General features: G+C 47.4%; 1 protein-coding gene across 1 annotated transcript; it reads left to right on the top strand.

Moving 5' to 3' along the window:
• Positions 1-20,706: 20,706 nt before the first annotated feature.
• On the top strand, positions 20,707-21,169 carry LOC311175380 (guanine nucleotide-binding protein G(I)/G(S)/G(O) subunit gamma-10-like; the record flags this gene model as incomplete). Its single annotated transcript, XM_084240259.1, has 2 exons — positions 20,707-20,772; positions 21,032-21,169. 2 exons carry the CDS (start codon positions 20,707-20,709, stop codon positions 21,167-21,169), a joined length of 204 nt encoding a protein of 67 aa, XP_084096385.1.
• Between the last annotated feature and the right edge of the window lie 201 nt (positions 21,170-21,370).

The raw sequence follows: 21,370 nt of genomic DNA, 5'->3' as shown, positions 1-21,370 counted from the left end.
CTAGAAGTAATTGAAATTGTCTGCCTTTTTTGTTTGTTTCAAGTGTCTGAAATTTCTAAATCTGACTTGCTAGCAATTTCACCCTGGCCTGACTCCCAATACCTGTTGGGTGGGGCCTCCTGGAGTTTTACAAAGTGGGGGTCCTTTGGGAATCTAAGATTTTAAAAGCAGCTATTCCTTAGTTCTGAGGTGCAAATTAGCTGAGACTGCAGTATCTGAGGGGGGACATTAAAACTATGCCTTAGGCTTTTGTGAAAGAATGGACTGCTGGACATCTCGAACAAGAATCCCCCTGTCCCCTCCTCCAACAGACTTTCTCACTGAGTAGCGACCTCTGCACTCTGTGCTCAGCCGGTCTGCGCGCGTGGAGCGCTCCTGCGACTCTGCAGGGCGGCGATGTGGGTAAATTTTGGCTTTTCCACCAGTGGCCCATGTGGGTCATGTGCTTGCTCTGTGAGGACTTTCGCGGTTCTACAGCACCAGCCCAGTTAGAGACTCGTATTGTTTAGAGTTCTGATTAAGTGAATCTAAAACACAACTCCCTCTCATTCGCCCCCAATTTCTTCACCTGCCTCACGTCTCCCTCGGTCTCGCCCAGGTGGGTTGCCATCTCTCCATTTCCACCTGCTGGGCTTGGCCGTGGAGGTGCGCGGCCGCGGAGGTGCACGGCCCGCCGCGCTCTCTCTTAGCTGTGGTGGACCCTCTGCTTCACCCCTCTTCCAACCCCGCCGGCCTCATCAGGTGCCTAAGGTGAGCTCTCTCTCTATTTAGCGCTCTCCCAAGAGCGCATGAAAAACTCTGGATGTTTGGGTGCACCACGTATCCACAACAAACTAAGGCTGGGGCCCCCGCGAACGAGAGAAGCTCAAGCTTCAGGGAACTGACAGAGGCAGTGAGATCCTAAAGGAAGAGGCTGATTCTGAACACTCCCCAGGATGCACGCTGAGGCTACGGTCAAGTAGCAGACTACCCTCTGAGCCCCAAGGAGAAGTGACCCGACCTGACCAAGAGAAAGATGGATAGAGGAAGAGAGACCGAGAGATGGGGGTGGGGTGGAAGGCAGGAGGGGAGACTAAGGGCCAGTAAGTCTCAATGGTGGGCATAGAAATGCAGGGCTGCTGCGAGAAAGAGCAAGGGTCAGCAGGGGTCAGCGCCCCCTGGTTATTGCTCGCTCTGGACCCGGGAGATCACACAGAGATCGGAAGAATTTCGACTAAAAGAAATTTAAGACCATAACCAAAACACAGCCAGTAAGGCCTGCAGCTGACACAGGCCGCGAAGAAGCCAAAAACCCTTCCCAGGGCGCTGTTGTGGCCTCCTCTGAGGGGCGACCAGTTCTCTGGGTAAATATTTACTCAGTGGGAGACTGGAAGCTGGTCGGGCTGGAGGGTGTGAAAGAGGGGGCATTCTGCTTGGGGAGAAGTCTTTCTGCTCTGGCTGCGGGCGACAGATGTGCGCACCCTCCCGTGGGGAGCCAGCGTCGGGTACTCCAGAGGCTACTTGGCCGGGGTACGAGGTTGGGGGGAATTTTAGGTCGCACTGCGCCTTTTCGGCTGGGCTCCAGCCCTTGCCTGCGGGGCTCAAGCCAGATGCTGTAAAGTCTTCATAAATCTGTCAGCTGTCCCAGTGCCGCCGGCGGTCACCTGCGGCGTCGCGCTCCCGGCACCGGCAGGGTCTCAGGAGAGACGCAGCCGCAGCAAAGGAACCGGAATCCAGTTCCCTCCGAGGCTGCCCTAGGGTGTCTGACAGAAGGCTGGGGGCACCGGGGGTGGGGGTGGGGGCTGCCGAGGTGGACCCGGCCGTTACAGGCTGTGCAGGGGGCCAGAGGCCACCCCCAATCACACCCCAACTCTCCAAACCCGACCCGCGCCTGCCGGGGCTGCTCCGCCCAGCGTCGGCTTCCCGGAGCCTGCAGGTCAGCGACGACTGCGAACCGGGGATGCAGCGCGAGGGGAGTGTGTGCGTGCAGGAGAGGGGGCTGCTATTCGCAGCTGCGAGCACCAAGTGCAGCGCTGGCCGAGAACACTAAGAAGCAGAGTCCTCCACCTTCTCCGGTGCTCGGAACAGCAGCCCCCGGCGAGGCCCTGGCGGCTGCACCCGCCTCGCGCCCAGCCCACGGCGTTCCCGGGACCGGGGGGCGAGAGGCAGCCAGCGTCTGAGCTCCGGGTCGGCTTCTCAGAGCACAGTGGCTTCTCCAGCCCTGCAGAGGCGAGTTCTCGGATCCGGCTACCCCCGGGAACACCTCTCCCAGGGTAAGTTCAGGATTTCGCGCGGTGGAGACAGAAAAAGAGACCGGGTCTCTCCAGTCCTCGCCAAGCTGCGCTGCCAGCGCCCGGGCCGCGGGTTCAAACCCCGATCCGCCCCCGTCCCGGCCGGGCCTCGCGGGGTCAGCGACCGCGCCTCCTCCCGCTGGGCCGCCGGCCGCAGTGGCCGCACGTGGCAGCCGGAAGCTCGCCGGGCGCCCGAGGCGAGGGCGGGTCCGCCAGCTGCGGGCTGCGCGGGGGCCGCGCGTGGAGCCGCGGGCGGGGTCGGGGGCGGTGGCTAGAGGGGAACAGGGGTGAGGGAGAGACAGCCCCCCCCCCGGGCCCCCGCGGGGCCCGGGGCGGGGAGGGGAGCTCGCGCACTGACCTGCCAGCCCCGACTTCGCCGGCTGCGGGAGCCTCGGGACGCGCCGGCCCCAGCAGAGGCCGCAGGGCCCGCGAGCGGAGCCGGCCCGCAGCTCCGAGGGTCGCCAAAGCCTCCCCGCGGGCTCCGCCTGCCCTCGACGATTCTCGCGACCAAAGACCTTTCTGCTCCGAGGGCGACTCTCCCTCCCTGCGCGCGGCGGGGCCGCGGCCGCGGGTCCCAGCGCTGTCGGGCCGAGGGACCGACCCCCGGGGCTGCGAGCGCTGCGCTCCGCTGTCTCCTTCCGAGGGCAGGGGAGGGGCCTGTGGTCTTCAGAAACCCGCTTTTAATTCTCCGCCTGCCTGTTTCCGATCACCCGGGTTGGTTTTTCTGTTTGCTCACTCCTTCTGTTACAATAAAAACAATCGACATTTCTTTTCAGTTTCCCCATATTAGTGTCACTCAGTAATTGTTCCCCACCCCTCCCCCTCCCGCGCGGTGAAGGCAGGCGAGTGGGGGTGCTGGTACCCTCACTTTGGAAGGTTTCCGAGCATAGAAGCAAATCTTCCCTAAAGACTTTAAAGTAAAAATAAATAATGGCCCGGAAAATTGCCATGACCCTAACATCACTTTCTGAACGCAAATTACACCCATTTTTCAGTTTTCAACAGCAGAATTGCTTTCAGAAGGACGGCGCGGAGCCCCATGTGATATGGTTAGGTTTGTTTATTAAACCCACAAATGAAAGAGAACACATTTTTGTGCAAGGGGCAAAAGTGGTGGTTGCAGGACGGCGAGTGCCATCAAAGATGGGATTCTGGCTGGAGGCGGGGGCACAGGGAGGACCGCTTGGGGAGGCCCGGCTCAGCCTGGGCCAGAGGAGGTGGGATTTTGCCCCGCCTGGGTCCAAGCCCCTGCAGAAGTCTCGAGGTTCGGCGACTAGAGGGGGACTCGGGGTTGCGGGGTGCTTAAAGACTAAGCGCGGCGTCCGTGGGAAGGTAGAGGGGCGACTTCCTTCAGAAGACCCGATTGGCCTAAGGGCTGTCTGGAAAAGATGAACGCCAAGGAGGCCGCGCCTCTAAGTCTTGATTTTGATTCTCAAGTAAATGCAAAGTCATGATGCGATGGGTGGGGGCAAACAGTGGTCTAGGTTATGCAGAGTGCAGCTATATGTCGAGGTTGGGGTTGCCTGCAGGATTCGAGGCTCCGGAAGATCCCTTCGAACCAACAGTCTGGCTAAGCACGAACGTTGCTCCCATGGTCAGTGATGCTCAGAGCCTGGCTTTGCTCGCTTCGCTGTCCCAACTGATTGTGGGTGCCACTGGGCCCCGCGATCGCGCCCGGGTCCTGCGCTGCCCCTCGAGTCCTCGCAGGCGACCTGTGGGTAGAGTGGTGGGCCTGTCCGGTGGCTTCGAGGAGTTGGATTTCCAACCTGTAGTCCGGACGAACCCCAGCAGTGACCACCCCTAGGTGGATCCCGAGAGCGAAGGTTGTTGCTGCACGTCCTTCGCTACCCTCCCCAGCCCAACAAAACCAGCAACCAGGAACTGCGGCTGGAACAGTGTTAGGGTCCGAACCACCGGGAATTTTCCCCAGTTCCGCGGTCCAGTTACCCTGTCGCAGCGCCACCTGTAGGTGTTAGATTTGATCGCCCTCCCGGAGTAATTTTTTTTTTTTTAAAGGCCTATGCAAATCCAGAATTTGGATAACCCTAAAATTTTAGTTCCCCTTCCAATTTCTCCTCCACCTTAATTTTTCTACAGAACCCCAAGCCCCTGTACTTTTCTCCACCATGTTCCAAGGCAAACCCCAGCGTGAGTCATTTCGTGATTGAAAGAACGCCGATCTTCTGCACGCTGCGGGGCTGGAAGCTTTCGCGGTTCCCAAGGGTTATTCAGGACCAAGGGCTGCGTGTTGTGGTTGCTCTAGAGCCTCATAGCCCGAAACTGCAAAAAGAACCCGCGCCAGGAAGGGGAGTGATAGTTCCACCCTTAACTAGTTCATCCTACTATTTGCAAATCTTACAAATTAGGTTATTATCTTTCCCGCTTTACAACAGATAAAACAGAGGCTTGGCTTAAATAAGAACACACATGGTTCTTAGATTAGGTGAGATCACACGATTAATTACGTCGGGTCTGAATCTCATCATTCCACAAGAGTCGTTGCTCTCCCCATTTCTCTGTTCTTCAGGAATAGCTCTTGCTGAAGCCCAAAGAGAAGCCCCCATTCGCAGGTGTCTTCACGGAATGTGGATACCCCACCACCGCGGCTAAGGGGAGAGAAACCAGCCCAGGGCCTCACTGCGAACCTGCAGCAAAGAGGGCCTGCTGTGTCTCCTCTCTAGGGGCACAGCCTTCACGCTGAGGAACTGCCCCGGTGACACCGAGATCGGACTCTGGCAGTGTGCGCTGTTCCCTCCTGCCCGGACCATGCTGGTGCCTGAGGCGTGGACCGCAGCGACCTTGAGGATACAGAGCGTCCCCGGGAGAGCCGTCACCAAAGGACAGGGAGAGGTTGGGGAAGAATCAGGTATTTTTTCATGAGTGTCGGGTCCTGCCCATCTGGCTCCCGTGTGCTCTCAGCGTACAACCCACAGGCAGAGAAATCTTCCTGTCTTTCTTGAGGATTCAAGGTGTGGGTATTTCTGTTTAAGACCACTATAGTGGGCGCAGTCAGGGAGGGGCAGAGTTGCAATGAAGTTAGAACGCATAATTAACACAGCTAGCTGAACCCAAGTGGCTCCGACGTGCACGTGGCAGCGAGCCACGAATTCCGACTACAGCTACGTTTTCCTTGCTCTGGGGTGCATCTTGGAGTCTGGCTCAACTCTTTTCTTTATCCCGGATATAGCGGTGAAATAAATCATCTCATTAAAAAATACTAATAATGACAAGGGGATTTCAGCGCATGCTGAGAGAGGCGGCGTATGGAGAAAAAAAGAGCTGTGAAATTATTAGGAGTAGGGAAAGTGCCCCTCTACTGGCTTGGGAAAATGCTCCCCAGCTGCTCAACCAGTGTAGAATTTGTTAGGTGCTAGTCCCTTGGGTGGGCCTGGGGAGGGGCAACGGTCTGGGTCAGGGACGCGGCCCTAGACTGAGAAATCCCACGCTGGTGTTTTCAGGTTTCAGACAGAAACTTCAATCCGGACCAGATCTGGTGGCCCGTGTCTTGGCTGGGATTACATGAGCAGTGCAGGCCAGGAAGAATCTGGCTGTGTTCTTGCAGCCTGGACCTGAGGAGCCAGGGTCCTAAGACACTCGTCTGTCTTTATCTTGGTTGGGTGCCGCCCTCGCAGGCTCAGGTAAGCCCCTCAGCTCCAAGGCTGTCCACCCCAAGAGGCCCACTTACCCGGTCCAGCATTCTCTTCTTGTGCAAGAGCTGAGTTCCTGTCAATCTAAAAATTCTACTCCTACCTCCTCCAGCGAAAGAGCTTGTCTCCCACCTCCTTCGCAGTAGCGCTGGCATTTGAGACTAGCCGTGAGTCTGAGCCAGTGGGAACACAGGATGTAACCACCTCTCCGCTGACATGATTGGAAAGTAGTTCTGGGGAAAATGCCCGAGGGACACAGCAATGTCGTTTTTGGTGGGTACATACAGGCTAAGGGAAAAAAAAATGTAAAAAAACAAAAACAAAAAAAAACCAGTAACCTCTCAAGAGCTCTAACTCTTTCCTAAATCCAGAGAGATAAAATGTAATACATCCTTGCAGAGTAAATGGAGTTTACTTTTTCCTGAGAGAAAAAAATACTGTCTTTATGACTTGCTTTCTTTTTCATTCAAATGAAACTCTCTAAAATTAATATAAATTCACCCTATTTCTTTTTTTAGGATAGCTCAAGTAAGTGCTAATGATTTTGTTCAGTACATCTATGTCCTTTGTGTAGTTGTGATAAAATAAATTTTTGAAAGATTTGTTTATATTGTAAAGGAATTTGCACCCCTAAAGGCCACTTAATGTTTTAAAATATGTACAAAGAAATTTAAGTACATATCTTAATTACATAGATCTACTTTGGTAGTGCAATTAATAAAAATCATTTTTGTAGAGCTTTTAACAAAATTCATTATATTTAGTAAGAATTGGCATAGTAGAAACAAAAGTGAAAGAATTTTTTGAGGGGAGAATTCAGGAAAATAAAAATAGGTTTTAAACAATACCAGAGACCATTTGTATTTTATACCAATTCCTACAGTTCTGTGATATTTCAGTTCTTACATAGTAAGGCATTACAATTTTGATTTTGTCAAAAATCCAGCATGGGATAGATGGCTACAGTAGGGAAGAGGGGATTGCAACAACCAGAGGTTAGCACCAGAAATGCTGGACCAGGGTCTTGCATACAACGTGTAACCTACAAAGGTGCAGCTGCTATACTTGACAGGCTCCCAGCATAGATAGATGGTTGGAAGAACAAGGCTGGCTCTGTTTCCTGCAAGATCTAGACACTAGCTCATGACAGTGGCTGAACAGTGAGCCACTTCTTAGAAGGATAGAAAGTCAAGGTCATGCCCACTATCACCTTTAAACAGGACCAGACGTATGAATCTGATGTTCTGGTGAACTGACAATACAAGTTCCCTTAGCAATTTTTATTGCCTGGGCAATTGATTCTTGTACAATTCCCTTTGGGGCTGCAGTCTGCCTAGCCACATGGTTCCATTCTTGGAGACACCCCTTTTAGTAGGGGGAGAAATAATGATCCCATTACTCAATGTAAAAAAAGAGAATTTCAATAATGCCAGTTTAGGGCTAAAAATTTAAACTCCTGAAAGTCAGGAAATAGAAAAGTTAAAATTCTTTTTAGTTGGGAGAAATCATGCTTGCTGCCCAGCTTTATAATACAAGGTACATTTACAAGCCTCCCCAGCAAGACCATTCCGGGAACCAAGCACTGCTGCTGCTGTAATTAAAGAGAGAGAGAGAGTGCTGTAGTGCCACTTGACTGGGCAGATTTTTCACTTGCAGTTTGAATGTTTCATGTCAGTAGATTTCAGAGGTTACTGGCTAAGAGAAAATACTGCACTGGCTGTATTGGTAAATGGGTTTAAAGATTAAGGAAAGCAAATTAACTTGTAAGTAACAAAATGCCAACTCAAAATAAGATAAAGACATGCAGTAAATGCTACGCAGCTCCTAAATCTTCCAGTTACTAAATCCAGTAAGTTTTTATCAAACAAAACTAGCTCTATGCATTTCTTCAACTCTGACATAAAATGAAGTCTTCCAATGATAATTGATGTGAATAGGTCTATTTCGTTATCATTTTCTCAAATTTAATTTTGGAACTAAATGCAAGTATCCATCCATTCTCCCAAGAGGAGAATACACAGTAGAACACCGTTCTGTACTGGGACTTCAGATGTTACTAGGTTATGTCAAAATTATGACTTCCAAAGTGTCCTCTAAATTGTTCACTTTCAATTGAAGGGTCAACCAAAAACTGCATGAGTTTTCCTTTAGAATCAGTCTTGTCTGGGGGCCTCCCCGGTGGCGCAGCGGTTGAGCGCTGGGTTGCGAAGCTGCGCGCGGCCTCTGCGGCGCCGGTTCGATCCCCGGCTGCTCCCCGGCCACCAGAGGAGGGTCCCACATGGCGTGCAGACCTCTCCTGCCGCCCGCTGCTCCCCTCAGCGGTGTACTTCGGTCCTTCTGCCTGCTCTGCTCCCCGCTCTGGCTCTGGTGAATTCTCTCACCCTCCCGTGCTTCTGACTGTACCCAGTGCATGTATAAACAAAACAAACAAACAAACCAGCAAACAAATAAATAAAGCATGCCTCTATAAAAAAAAAAAAAAAAAAAAAAGAATCAGTCTTGTCTGTATTTTAGATGTGAAAGGAAAATACCTGACTTTCTGTTTCTCAAGGGTGCCCTAAGTCAAAGGGCACCAAAGGCAAACAGAAACTAGAGGGTTAGTGTGTAAGATGAACCACAGCTTCTGACCACACATGCACATGATCTGTCTGCTTCATCATGGATCTGCTAAATCACATCAGGGTTTGGGAGTAAAGGCATTAGGTACAGTGGAGATATTTCTACCAGAGCAAATTAGTCTCATTGGGGGAAATATACCCTTGCAGTAAAAATATATATTGAATTATATAGAAGGAATGAATAACTACACTTGGATGATGCTACATAAAAGCTGCATTTTTTCCCTCATAAGAAAGTTTCTTGTGTCAATAGAAATGATGATGGTAAAGGTATGCAGTCAGTCCATGCCATCTGCAAAGAACTGAAGGCATAATTTAGGATTTCACAATTGCATCACCCTGCTGTCCAAAATCTTCAAACAAATACATTTCTAGGCCCCCCTGAAGACATACTTCTCATCATGTAGTTAAGCCCTAATGAACCAGATCACCTAGGAAAGCAAGTGTGGATGAAATCTGGAGTACAGAGTGTCTTAGGAATGCTTCCTAATGACCTGCACAGCTCTGAACAAAGAATTTAAGCAAAACAAGTGTGCATGATATGCTGTCCTTTTATACCTTTCTGACATAAGAATTATTTCTCAAATCCTTAGATAATTTCCATGCTTTTCCTAGTATACATGGGAGAGTTCAGAAAGGTGAATCCAAATAGATGCTTCTTTAATAAAGTCTTCCTGGTAAATGTGTTTAAATAGAACTAAATGGAGAGCATTCATGACTGTCCATCATTGTAAAGAGTCTAAATGATTCTTTTAGGGTGAAGAAGGAAGGTGGGAAAAGATGAAATATTTTTGTTACTGGTTAAATAAAGATATCTTTCTCCTGTATCTCCTCCTTCCATCTCATTCTACATCTAGGAAAAGTATACTGAATGATGGGATTAATAGCAGAGGGATACAAACATTATAAATTAAACTCACAGCTGTTATTGTTATAATGTAATCAATATGTTTGTCTGTATGAATGTTTGTGTACATATCTCAATAAATTAATGACTCAATTATGAGAATAATTTACCAACTTACCCCTGAATGAGCTTTTTAGAAATATCCCAAGCCCAAAGGGCTGAATTTAGATTCCATATTTGCTTCTAAAATCCGATAAAGATACTCTGGTCAGCTACGAGCTGTTACAAGTCTGCAAACCCAGCCCCATCCTCCCTGGAAGTGCTAAATCAGGGAAGCACAGAATCTTTTTCTTTTCTTTTCTTTCTTTCTTTCTTTTGATGCAAAACATCACTGTGCCTAAGAACCTGAGTGACTATGAAATAGTAACTCAAATTACTACAGCTTACACCCACCAACTAGGGAAAACTAAGGACACCAGGAAAATTTGCCTTTTACTTAGTACTGTATCTTTTACTTCCTTGAACACCATCTCTACTGCTTTCTCTGATACAATACTTTCTCTCTCACACACACACACACACACACACACACACACACACACACACCTTTAAACACTCCTAGAAGAAAGCAGAGTTTTACATAAGATTTTGATTTTAAAAATGTTCTTTTCTAGTTAAAATTCCATGAAATCCCTGAAATATTTTAAGGCACACCAGGAAACTAAGCATAACATTACCAAGATGAGTTCCAGTGAGGTCATAAGGCAGTTTAGCGTTCTTCATATTAGATTCCTAAACCACCATAAATGTATATATGCCTGGATCTATCTTGAAGCTTATATTTTAAACAACCCGTGAAAAGTATATCCAGACCTTTACTTGATTGGGAGAAATTAGCACGCAGCTAACACAAGGTCAACCTTTGTCATCTGTACTTGCTCACAAATCCCTTTGCCCTAAAAGCAGGTAAACTGACCTTAGTTATACAGCACTGGGGGCACATGAAACCTCCACAGGTAGAAGCTACTCAGAATTATCAGTGCTTTTTGACTGTTTTGTTCTTTCTCCATCAGTGGTTTAAGTGCACACATACAGTTGTACCAGAAACGATGACGATTTTGAGAGAACTCCGTTTGATTTGCTGCAGTTCAGTTCTAAGTGCTGATCTCAATTATGGCAGCTGCGTTCCTCCAAGTTCATGATTGGAGGGTGAGAGGGGACTGAGCTTTCATCCGACCTTGCAATAGCTCTAAATATCAATTAAATATTTTAAATAATTTGCTCATCAGGTCATATGCCAAATAATGTGTAGTTATATGCTTCTTAGATTTCTTAGGCATCGTTTAGGGAGCAGATAAGCTAAAACAACTGTTAAAAGTGTCTTAGGATATCTTGCAAAGAAGAGCAACTCTCCATCCAAATTTGAACTCAGGTTATGTGCTAACAATGGACAGTCAGACTCAAACATTGCTATCATTATCTTTTGTACAATGATATTTGCAGAAAAGAACAGAATGTAAATTTCACTGCTTTATTTGCATGGATTAAGGTCAGAGCATCAAATTGCATATCTTGGGTCCTCAATAATGGCCACTGTGTCCAACCTCTTCAACTTCTTTTCCCCACTTATAGGAAGGAACAAAATAAAATGTTTTGTGGAAGTTTATATTGAAATGAGGTCAGGTAAACTAATGACTGCTTGGTATTTTATGACAAGTTTTATAACCTTGGAGTTGCCATAACTTTCAAACGATCATCAATAAAGTTTTATTGCGAAAGGGTCGCCATGTGTCTGAATGCTTTTACACATAGTAAAGGCCTGCTGCCCTCATTGGCTTAGCTCACCAGCCCCTTTTCACCCCAGTCATAAAGTCCTCCTCTTTTTATTGAAGGTTGAAAAGTCCTCAGGTCTGTTCTCCTCGGTCATGTTGACAATTTGGGGACTACATGGAAATTATCTATTCTTGAGTAAAACGATGCATACAGCTAAATTTTCAAGAACATGTAAAAGACTTCTAAAATTATTTTTAAAGGACTCAATAAAATAATTGACGGTCTTTTGTGGGGGCGGTAGCCTTTGAACGATATTTCTCTCAGAAAGGCCACTCGAACGCTATATATATCTGTAACCCCAGAGGTCGTCCATTAAATAACTAGGCAGTTAGGAATGGATGATGGGCTCAAAGGCGAAACAAAAATTGTTACAGACCCGAAGATATCAACGATTTAGGAGACCTGGTATTTCATCCTACCCTGAATCATCCCAACGGAGGGAAGGTGGATGGGGCCAGGACGATTGCTTGGGGGGATTGACCCCAAATGTTCCCAGAGATGCTTCCAGGGTCCAACCAAGAATTCGGGGCCTCCTATTTACAGCGCCGACTCCCAGGTTGAGGTTGAAGCCCGCGTGCAACAACATTCCCTTGTCCACCGTTAAATGTTAGCTAGAAATACAGCGGAGAATAATGCTTTGCGATTTGGATGGAGAGAACTGTAGCGAAAAATGGTGCAAAACACGAAGCTTCTGCTGCACAAGCCCTCGGACAGCTACTCTCCTTCAGGCGAGGGTTGAGCCTTGGTTGGGGAGTGCAGAAATGCGGCTGAGTGGCGGGAGGAGGAGGCACCGCGCCTGGAAAAATAGGTCGCGCGTTCTTGTCCCGGGACCTGAGCTCTGGAGTCGGCCCCCAGATGCGAGCCTTCCGGGGTAGGAAGGCCCTAACTGTTTCGTCCAGACGTGTGCAGATTCCCCACCCCTAGCCATCCCCAATTAGCTCGGTTACTCCTGCGAAGGGGTTGGTGAATACCGCCCTCTCCCGGATCTGCGGAAACTCTCCCTTGCGCGCCGAGTCCCTTCCTCCCCGGACTCGGCGTCCAGCACCGCAGCGTTGCGGCAGCCCCAGCTCCCTAGGCGGTGCCGGCTGCGCGTCCTCTTCCCGCCGACCGCGGCTTCCAGACTCCTGGATCGCGGACAAGGGCGCCGAGCCTGATCGGCCAGAGCCCCTGCCAGAGCCAGAGGCGCAGTTGTGCCGAGCGCGCGGCTATCCGCACGGTTCCTCCTTCGACAATACGCGCGAAACCAGACCCACTCTGCGAACTAGGTGGTCACTGCGGATCTAGGCGGCTGAGATCCATGCACGCACGCACGCACGCAAGCAAGCAAGCAAACAAAACCCGCAGATCTTCTAGTACTCACCAGTCTAGTGCTTACGAACTGCGAATCGCTAAGGAGCGCAGACCTGACCTTATCTTTATGGTGTTTGGTGACCCCCGAGAAAGAACTTGGGAGGCCCCAAGACAGAGAGAAGAGTCTTGGGGAAACTGGCTCTCAGCTTATTCCTCTTCTCCTACCTGTCACCAGCCCAGTCCCTGCCCTGGGTGCTCCTAGGGAGGCACCTATAGACCATGACCCAACAAATGACACTAGGGTCATCACAGCGGGTGATGGGCGCGCAGGTGGGGAGAGCCGAGGGACACCCTTGCTCGCTTTGTGCGCGCGGGCAGCCGTAGGTGGGTTCCGAGTCCGGCTCCGGGAACCTGGATCGCCACGTGTAGCAGCTCAGAGCCCCAGGGGAGCAGCGCTTCGCGGGTTCCGACGGCGGCCAGCGCGGGGGCCACCGACTCCACCTGGTGTTTGCACTGCTGTTGCACCGCTGGAGCTCCGCAGGGGAAAGGCGGGCTGGCCCGGCGCTGCGGCGGGCTGTGGCGCCATCTCCCGAGGAAACCTCTGAGGAAGTGCAGCTTCGCACATGGCCCCAGCCGCAGCAGCTTCAGGGCCGGGCCACCGTCCCTTCTTGGCGCGATTTCCCCTCATAACGCTCCGGATGCCTCCAGGAATCCCTGTGCTAACTAAGCATCTGGTCGGTGTCCTTCCGCAGTGCTGAAAGGAAGGACCCAGTTTATCCAGTTACACACCCCCACGCGCAACCGGTTCTTGTGTTCCAGCCTAGGGGAAGGTGCCGAAGGATCCAGCATTTCCCGCCGCCCCTAGCCCCCTGCCCCCCAGTCCAAGGCCTGGTCAGCCACCAAGGGGATGAGCCTTCACTTTCCGGGGATCTCAGCCCCTCCTCAAGTCCAACAGCAAGAAGCCGAAAGAGGTAACTGGAGGTCAGGGGTGTCTGTGGCCTCCTAAGGTAGGTTCCAGGTTGAGTGGGGGCAAGCCCTATGGCAGCGATCAGCTGGGCCAGCCTGTCTGAGTCACCTCCACTCCCTTCCTGGGGACACCTCCAGCCTGAAGACACCACCTGAAGACATAAAACTTTTCCTCTCTGTTTATGCCAACAGGGTAGAAAATTTTGAAAGTAACCTTTTAAAAAGAAAATAAAGTCAGAAGGTTGGAAACAAAACATTCAGAAATATGTTGTAGAAAGAACAGTTTTCAGAGTTAGGTTTCTGACACTAATTACAGCTGGTCCCCCTTCCCCATTCAGGGGAACCCCATTCCTGAGTTCCTTTCTCTGGCTTCATCCTTGCCTCCTTTTGAAAACACGGGGTTTCTGTTAGTGAGCACTTGAGCCGGACAGTGTAGTAACTTCCTTTTCACACATTAAGAGGTGCTGTAAGTGTCCCTCCACCCCTATTACAGTCAGCTGAGGCTGGTTGTGACCAGAGACTCTCAAGGAGGAATGCAGGTCCTGGGTGCTCCCATCCGACTTATCCTTGGTGAACTGCTCTGGTCACTCCTACTGTCATTATTCTGCCATCTTAACTCTGGCCTGGGGAGGTGGTATTATCTTTTTAAATATCCGGCCAAGGCCTTCCGTAACTATCGTGATCATTCTAAAATGGCACCTCCCATAATCAATACATATTTCTTGAGAACCTACTGGGGGTACAATAACAAAGAAGAAAGATGTGATCTCATAGATAAGCTGGACCATTTGATGATAAAATATGGCTCTCAGCTTGGGGTTCTATATAAAATTGGTTCCTTCTGGCAAAGGCAAATTTTCTTTTCTATTCTCAAAAGTCCTTAAATACAATTATCTTCTTTGGAAGTGAAGGAGACAGACTGCTAGACAAGTGGATTCTCTGGCAAAGAAACCTAGCTTCCAAACTCCTAAACACAGGTGAATGGAGGACCTACCTCCAACATGGATGCTTTACCCAATGTGGTATGGTTTTTATAGCTTCAGTAAGACAATAATATCAACGGCAGTGAGATACCCAGACAGAAAAAGTGAGGCCCATAAATAGTGCCAAGCAGCTGGTTTCTCACGACGACATCAAGTTGTAGCAGAGCAAGGGCCTCCCTGGTGGCCCAAGGGGTTAAGCACAATACTGTGACGCTATCTGCAGCCACCACAGCGCGAGTTTGATCCTCCGCTGCTCCCCTCAGCAGTGTATTTCAGTCAATCTGCCTGTTCTGTTCCTCACTCTGTCTCTGGTGAATCCTCTCACCCCCCACACCTCTGGCCTGTACCCCAGTTCTTGTATGCATAAATAAATAAATAAATCTTAGGGGGAAAAAATTGTAACAGCTACCCTGCAGGTTCTGGTGCCCACTCAGCAGGGTAAGGATTATTTCCAGGCTGCTCTTCCTTCTTTCCTAGGACAAAGGACAATTTCCCCATTCACATGGTATACATTTTAATGGCCTAAACTGAAAAAATAGCCCTTTAAAACTCATGATAGAACTGAAATATCTAGAGAGGGACAGAAGAGGCAAGAACAAATTGTGGAGGAGCCCAGTGGACTATGTGGTTGACTATGGGTACTTGAGGATGGGAGTACTATGGTAGTAACACCTTTAGAGGGGATCCTTCCAAAAAACAAACACCTCAACACACACAAAAAAATTTCATGGTCTCCTAAAAATGTTTCACAGGTTCACTCAAAGTAAGATCTGCAGGGCCTCCCTAATGGCGCAAGGGGTTAAGCATCAGCCTATGAAGCTGTCTTCAGCTATTGCAGCATGAGTTCGATCCCCAGCCAGGTAGCAACCCACGTGGTGCAGCAGACCTCTTCTGTCTTGCCCACTGCTCCCCTCAGCAGTGTATTTCAGTCAGTCTGCCTGTTCTGCTCCCCTCTGTCTCTGGTCAACCCTCTCAACCCCAACACTTCTGGCCTGCACCCCAGTTCTTGTACGCATAAATAAATAAATCTTCAAAAAAAAAAAAGATCTGCAGGAAACCCTCTCTGGACCCTTCAACATGGACTTTGGAAATGCCCCAAAGTCCAGCCAAGAGGGTAGGCTCTGGATGGGCAGCATCAGTGTTCCCTCAGAGCCCTTCTATAGAGACTGCAGGGCTGTCCTTTGGCCTTTCCCTGCCACTCTCTTCAGAGGTCTTGCTTCCTGCCTCTAAATGGAAGCCACAAACCACAAGCTCTTGCAAGGTCAATAAACATATTTCCTTTTTTTTTTTTTTTGATAAGGTTCCTAGAATGAAAGAATGCTTACATCTTACATTTGCACATTTTGCAGTTTTGTAAAACACTTTTACATATTATTTCATTTATTAATCTTTATAAGCTTTGACAGAATGCATTTGGGGAATCTGAGGCACGGAGAAATAAAGTGGCTTTTATTCAAAATGGAAGGAAAATGAAAGGTAGCAGAGTTGGCACAGCTATAGAGTTGCATTTCAATAAGGCATTTGATGAAGTTCTTTATGGCAGCCTTGGGATTAAAATAGAGAAACATAGCCTGGGTGATATAATTTAATTGAATGGCTTATTCACTCACTCATGCCTCAAAATAAACAGCTTTACTTTTAAGTAAATTCTATGTGTCAGGAACTGTGCTCAGTGCTGGAGATACAAAGATAGATAAGCCATTGTTCTTAGGGAGGCTCAGAGTTGAGTGACGAAAGAGACATGTAAAAATATAATAGCAATAAGGCAACAGTATAATGTTGTAATGAAGTTAGACACAAAATACCAGGGGAATGTAAGAGGTCCCCAAAGGGTGGTCTTCAGGTTGCTGAGAGCCTGTTGGCACGTTTCCTCTATGTGTAAAACATGATACTTAGGAAGATAAGAAATCTGAAAGAGGACACACTCAAAATACAAAAATGCCTTAAGTAGACAGGAATAATTAACCATAACTAACACAAATCAATATATATGGCAAGTATAAAGTATTTCAGATGCAGAACAACTGCATGAATGTATGGAAGGGACTGTCAGGGATAGCAGCGTAAGTAAACTTAAGATCTACTGTTGATTGTAAGCTCAACATGAGCTTCGAACCTTATTTTCTTAGCTGAAGTTAAAGGAGTAAAGTATCCAGCATAAGGGTGAGTATTCTGCTCCTCTTGTGGTTGGCACATGTCTTAGCTCCAGTCTTCATTTATGTAAGAGGGAGGTTGGGAATTACATTGTATGGGCAAAATGGTGCCAACAGAATGATGAAAGGCCCTAACCCAAATCTAGTAATGACTGATGGAACTGGGATTGTTGAGAGACCAGATGACACAGGAAAGGATGACTTAGGTGTTCTCAAATACTTGACAGGCTCTCATATTGAAATGATGCTGAACTTATGCTGTCCAAGACCACAGTCAGCATATTCTCATTTTTAATCCAGATGTTGATGCAGTAACACATCCCTCCATAATCTCACTCTCCTTTCCAGACAGATGCTCCAAGAATATAAGAGCCATATGTGTCTTGCTCACTTGGTAACACAGTGCGTTGCTCAGGGAAGATAGTCATGAAATTCTGTTGTAGGAATGAATGAATGTATACATTATTTCATATTTCTCCAAAGGACAGGGGTGAGACCCAAGGGCAGAAGTGTGAAGGGAGATGATAAATAAAATCACTTAATTTGGCTATTTATTTGGATCTCCATGTAAATAAAGATGCAAATGATTCAGATTTTTTAATTTCAACCATTACTCACCTGTTTGGAAAGGAATTTTTATTACCTTTAAATTTTTTCTTCCATGATTGTTGTTAGTCAAAGAAGAGGTAGTTGGGTCTTAGGAGGCCTAAATTGGCATTGTCTTTTTGATTGACCTTGCAAGAGCTTGTGGTTTGTGGCTTCCTAAGAATGGGAGGAACATTGGGAAGGCCTAGATAAGATTTTGTTGGATTTTATTGGCAATTTTTACCTGTAAATGATGGCCCCAAGTGTGTCTGGACATTTAGGGAAAAGGTTGTTGAGGTTTGGCGTCATTCTCTATTCATTCAAGCTTTTTTTCAAAGGGACCACTTGCATGTTGTATAAAAAAGAGAAATAAATACTGGTTGCAGAACCATAAGTGAGCTGAGCAGTTCTAGGATTCTGGAGGATTCAGTCTCTAAGCCACTGGCCTATTTTACCCAGGATGGAATGGCCACATGCATTGACCAAATTGCAGAATCGAATCCAAGAATACTGATGTTTTATGCATCACTTAGACTTTGCTGCTTTCTCCCTTCTGGTCTTAAAAGTGTTGGATATGGTAACATATAATCCAGATTAATCAGAGCTTTAAAAAGTACCATTTCCCTTAAACTAGCATGTTACAGTTGGTCAGCAAATCTTGCAGACTGTTAACTCTTATAGCTCATGAAGACATGTGAGATGTTGAGAAATGTCACTCAGTTGCTAAGGGATGACAAACCCTGGCTTTAAAGCTTATTTAATTTCCCTATCTGACCAAGGTCAAGAAAGGAGTCAGACATCAGTTCCTCCATTGTCTAGCCTCTATTGCTGTAAGGTCGTCTTACTTATGGAGCATCTCAAAATTCTTGTGGATTAATATTAGCATTCAGGGAAAGAAAGAAGGCATGAGTTTGATCCCCCACCAGAGAGCTTCCCCACATGGCGCAGCAGACCTCTCCTGTCTTGCCCGCTGCTCCCCTCAGCAGTGTATTTCATCAGTCTGCCTGTTCTGTTCCCCACTCTGTCTCTGGTGAATCCTCTCACCCTTTGCACCTCTGATCTACACCCCAGTTCTTCTATGCATAAAAGAATAAATCTTTTAAAAAATTGCTTAAGGGCCTTCCCTCGTGGCGCAGCGGTTGGGCACTGGGCTGCGAAGCTGCCCGCAGCCTCTGCAGCACCAGTTCGATCCCCAGCCGCTGGTGAGGGTCCCACATGGCGCAACGGACCTCTCCTGCCATGCCCGCTGCTCCCCTCTGCAGTGTATTTCATCAGTCTACCTGTTCTGTTCCCTGCTGTGGCTCTGGTGAATTCTCTCACCCTCCTGCACTTCTGACTGTACCCAGTGCTTGTATAAATAAATAAATAAATAAATCTTTAAAAAAAATTGGTTAAATGCATTTGCAGTTATCTCAATGAGAAGGCCCACAGTGATGATGATAACGATAAAAGCTAATATTTATTTTAGCATGTCTTCTGTGTCAAGCATTGTGCTAAGCACATAACATCTCTTATGTAATCCTCACCACAATGCCATGAGGGAGATGCTATAAAGATCCCCTTCCAATAGATGAGGAAATTCATTAGCAGCAAAGTTAAGAAACTTGTTTGTTTGAAGTCATATAGGTGTTACTGATGGATTAATAATCCTGAGCACCTTCACTGCCAGGTTAGGCTATCTAATTCCTTACTCTTGTCTGATGCTAGCATCATGGAGGGGTGGAAGCCAAAGGAGAGCAACTTGTTTTCCAAACCATCATTCTATTTTTATTTAAAACTTTAATATTGTTAAAAGATATTTTTGTAGTGTTCACATTGTATTTCTTTTTTTTTTTTAAAGATTTATTTGTTTATTTATACAAGCACTGGGTACAGTCAGAAGCGCGGGAGGGTGAGAGAATTCACCAGAGCCAGAGCGGGGAGCAGAACAGGCAGAAGGACCGAAGTACACTGCTGAGGGGAGCAGCGGGCAGCAGGAGAGGTCTGCGCGCCAGGTGGGACCCTCGCCAGCAGCCAGGGATCGAACCTGCACTGCAGAGGCTGCAGGCAGCTTCGCAACCCAGCGCTCAACCGCTGCACCACCGGGGAGGCCCTTCACATTGTATTTCAATTGGTTTCAATTATTCAGATTTATTGATGATGCAGCTACCTTGAGAACCACGTTCTATAATAATGTAATTCTGTCCAGAAAGTATTGGCTATAAGCAAGTAATATCCACATGAATCACATTTTGTATCTGCTTTCTTTGAAGTTGGTTCTGGCTGGGCCATTATTACAGAGTTTGAAAGGGGTTAAGACAAACTGCTCTGAGTCTTCTGAATTTTAAAAATGGTATACCTTTAGCCCATTAGTTGGAAGAATGACAGCAATAATAGGTAGCACTGATGCAGTGCTTATCTTTTGCCAGGTACAATTCCAAGCACTTTATGTATTTAATTCCAGGACTCCACTATGAAGTAGGCATTATTATTAGTCTCATTTTACAAGTAAGGAAACAGAGGCAAGCAAGATCAAATAGCTCATCCAAGTTCACATAAGAGACATACTGGCACTTTGGGTTAGACCCAGTTGTGTGACAGTCTTGGGAGTTAAGATATTTTTAGTTATTAAATTTTTAGGAGTTTAGCGAGCCAGTTGTTCAACTCAACCACTATTAACAATCAAGTTATATAAAGGTACAATTAAATACATTTTAAACAAAGGTTAAAATTTCATCACTTCCTCATTACTCTTAAGTATTCTTGAGGTTATTTATGTCTCCTTTGTGTGGATGATGAAATACATATAAGAACATATTAAGATAATGGCTTGCTACTACGCGTCTCTTTCTAACATATGTTCATGTTGGTAGCATTCAGTCTATTGCTGTAGAATATATACATCACAGAAATCAGCAGTTGCTCCAAACAGAGTCTTAACCTTCTCCCTACAAAGGAGGGGAGACCCTCCCCTTACAAAGAGTTAGTTGTTAAACACTGACCAGCATACCACTGTACAGACAAAGCCCCCAACTGTAAACATGGAAACTGAAGAACCCAAAGAGGTGAAGTAAAGATATATTTTATGTATGTGTATATGTATGTATGTATGTATGTATTTTTTTAAGATTTATTTATTCAGCTATTTTTAAAGATTTATTCATTTATGCATACAAGAACTGGGGTACAGACCAGAGGTGTGGGGGGTGAGAGGATTTAGCAGAAACACAGTGGGGAACAGAACAGGCAGATTGACCAAAGTACACTGCTGAGGGGGGAAGCAGGCAAGACAGGAGAGATCTGCTGCACTATGTGGGTATCTCCCTGGCTAAGGATTGAACTAGTGCTGCAGTGGCTGCAGACAGCTTCATAGGTTGCCTCTTAACCCCTTGTGCCACCAGGGAGGCCTGAAAGATATATTTTCAAAATGTAATTAAGAAGTGTGATTTTGGAGACAGATTACCTGAATCATGGTTGGTCACTGACTGGCTATAAAAAACTAATATCTCACCCCCTTGGAGCCAGCAGCACGGCCATGTCTTCCAGGGCCAGCCTGAACACCCTGCAGCACCTGGTGGGGCAGCTCAAGCTGGAGGCTGGCGTGGAGCGAATCAAGAGCTCCTGAAACCCACGGAATTGCTTATGAGATGATACAGGAGTTTTGTTATTTAATGAGGCAACTTTTGGAGTGGGCTGGTTGTTGGAAGAACCAACCAAGTGATTAAAACATTGAAACTTGCAATCCCCTCTCACCCACCTGGGAGAGGTGCTAGAGGTTGAATCCACTGCAAATGGCCAATGATTTAATCATCATACCTATGTAATAAAGCCTCCATAGAAACCCAAATGATTGGGTTCAGAGAACTTCCAAGGTCTCCCTGGCGGCAACAGAGCTTCAACAGTACTGCATGCAGAACGCCTGCAACAACGCCCTGCTGGTCATCGTTCCAGCTGGAAGCAACCCCTTCCTGGAGCCCAGATCCTGCGCTTTACTCTGAAGACTGAGCTGTAATTTGCTGCTTGGTTGTTGCTCTGAGGACCAGTGACTGCCCTGAGAAGACGCTCCATTCCTACCACCAGCTGTGATTTCTTTCCCAAAAGCTTTCAAAACATACCTCTGAGATTTAATGGAGGAAGAAATGTAGCTCCTGGGGGAAACTTATGGAAGACGTTCATTGAGGAATGCTTTCAACAGCAAT

The sequence above is a fragment of the Talpa europaea genome, assembly GCF_964194135.1.
Source record: "Talpa europaea genome assembly, chromosome: 8".
NCBI lineage: Eukaryota > Metazoa > Chordata > Mammalia > Eulipotyphla > Talpidae > Talpa > Talpa europaea.
The sequence above is the reverse complement of the archived record's forward strand: the minus strand, read 5'-3'. Positions and strand labels throughout refer to the sequence as shown.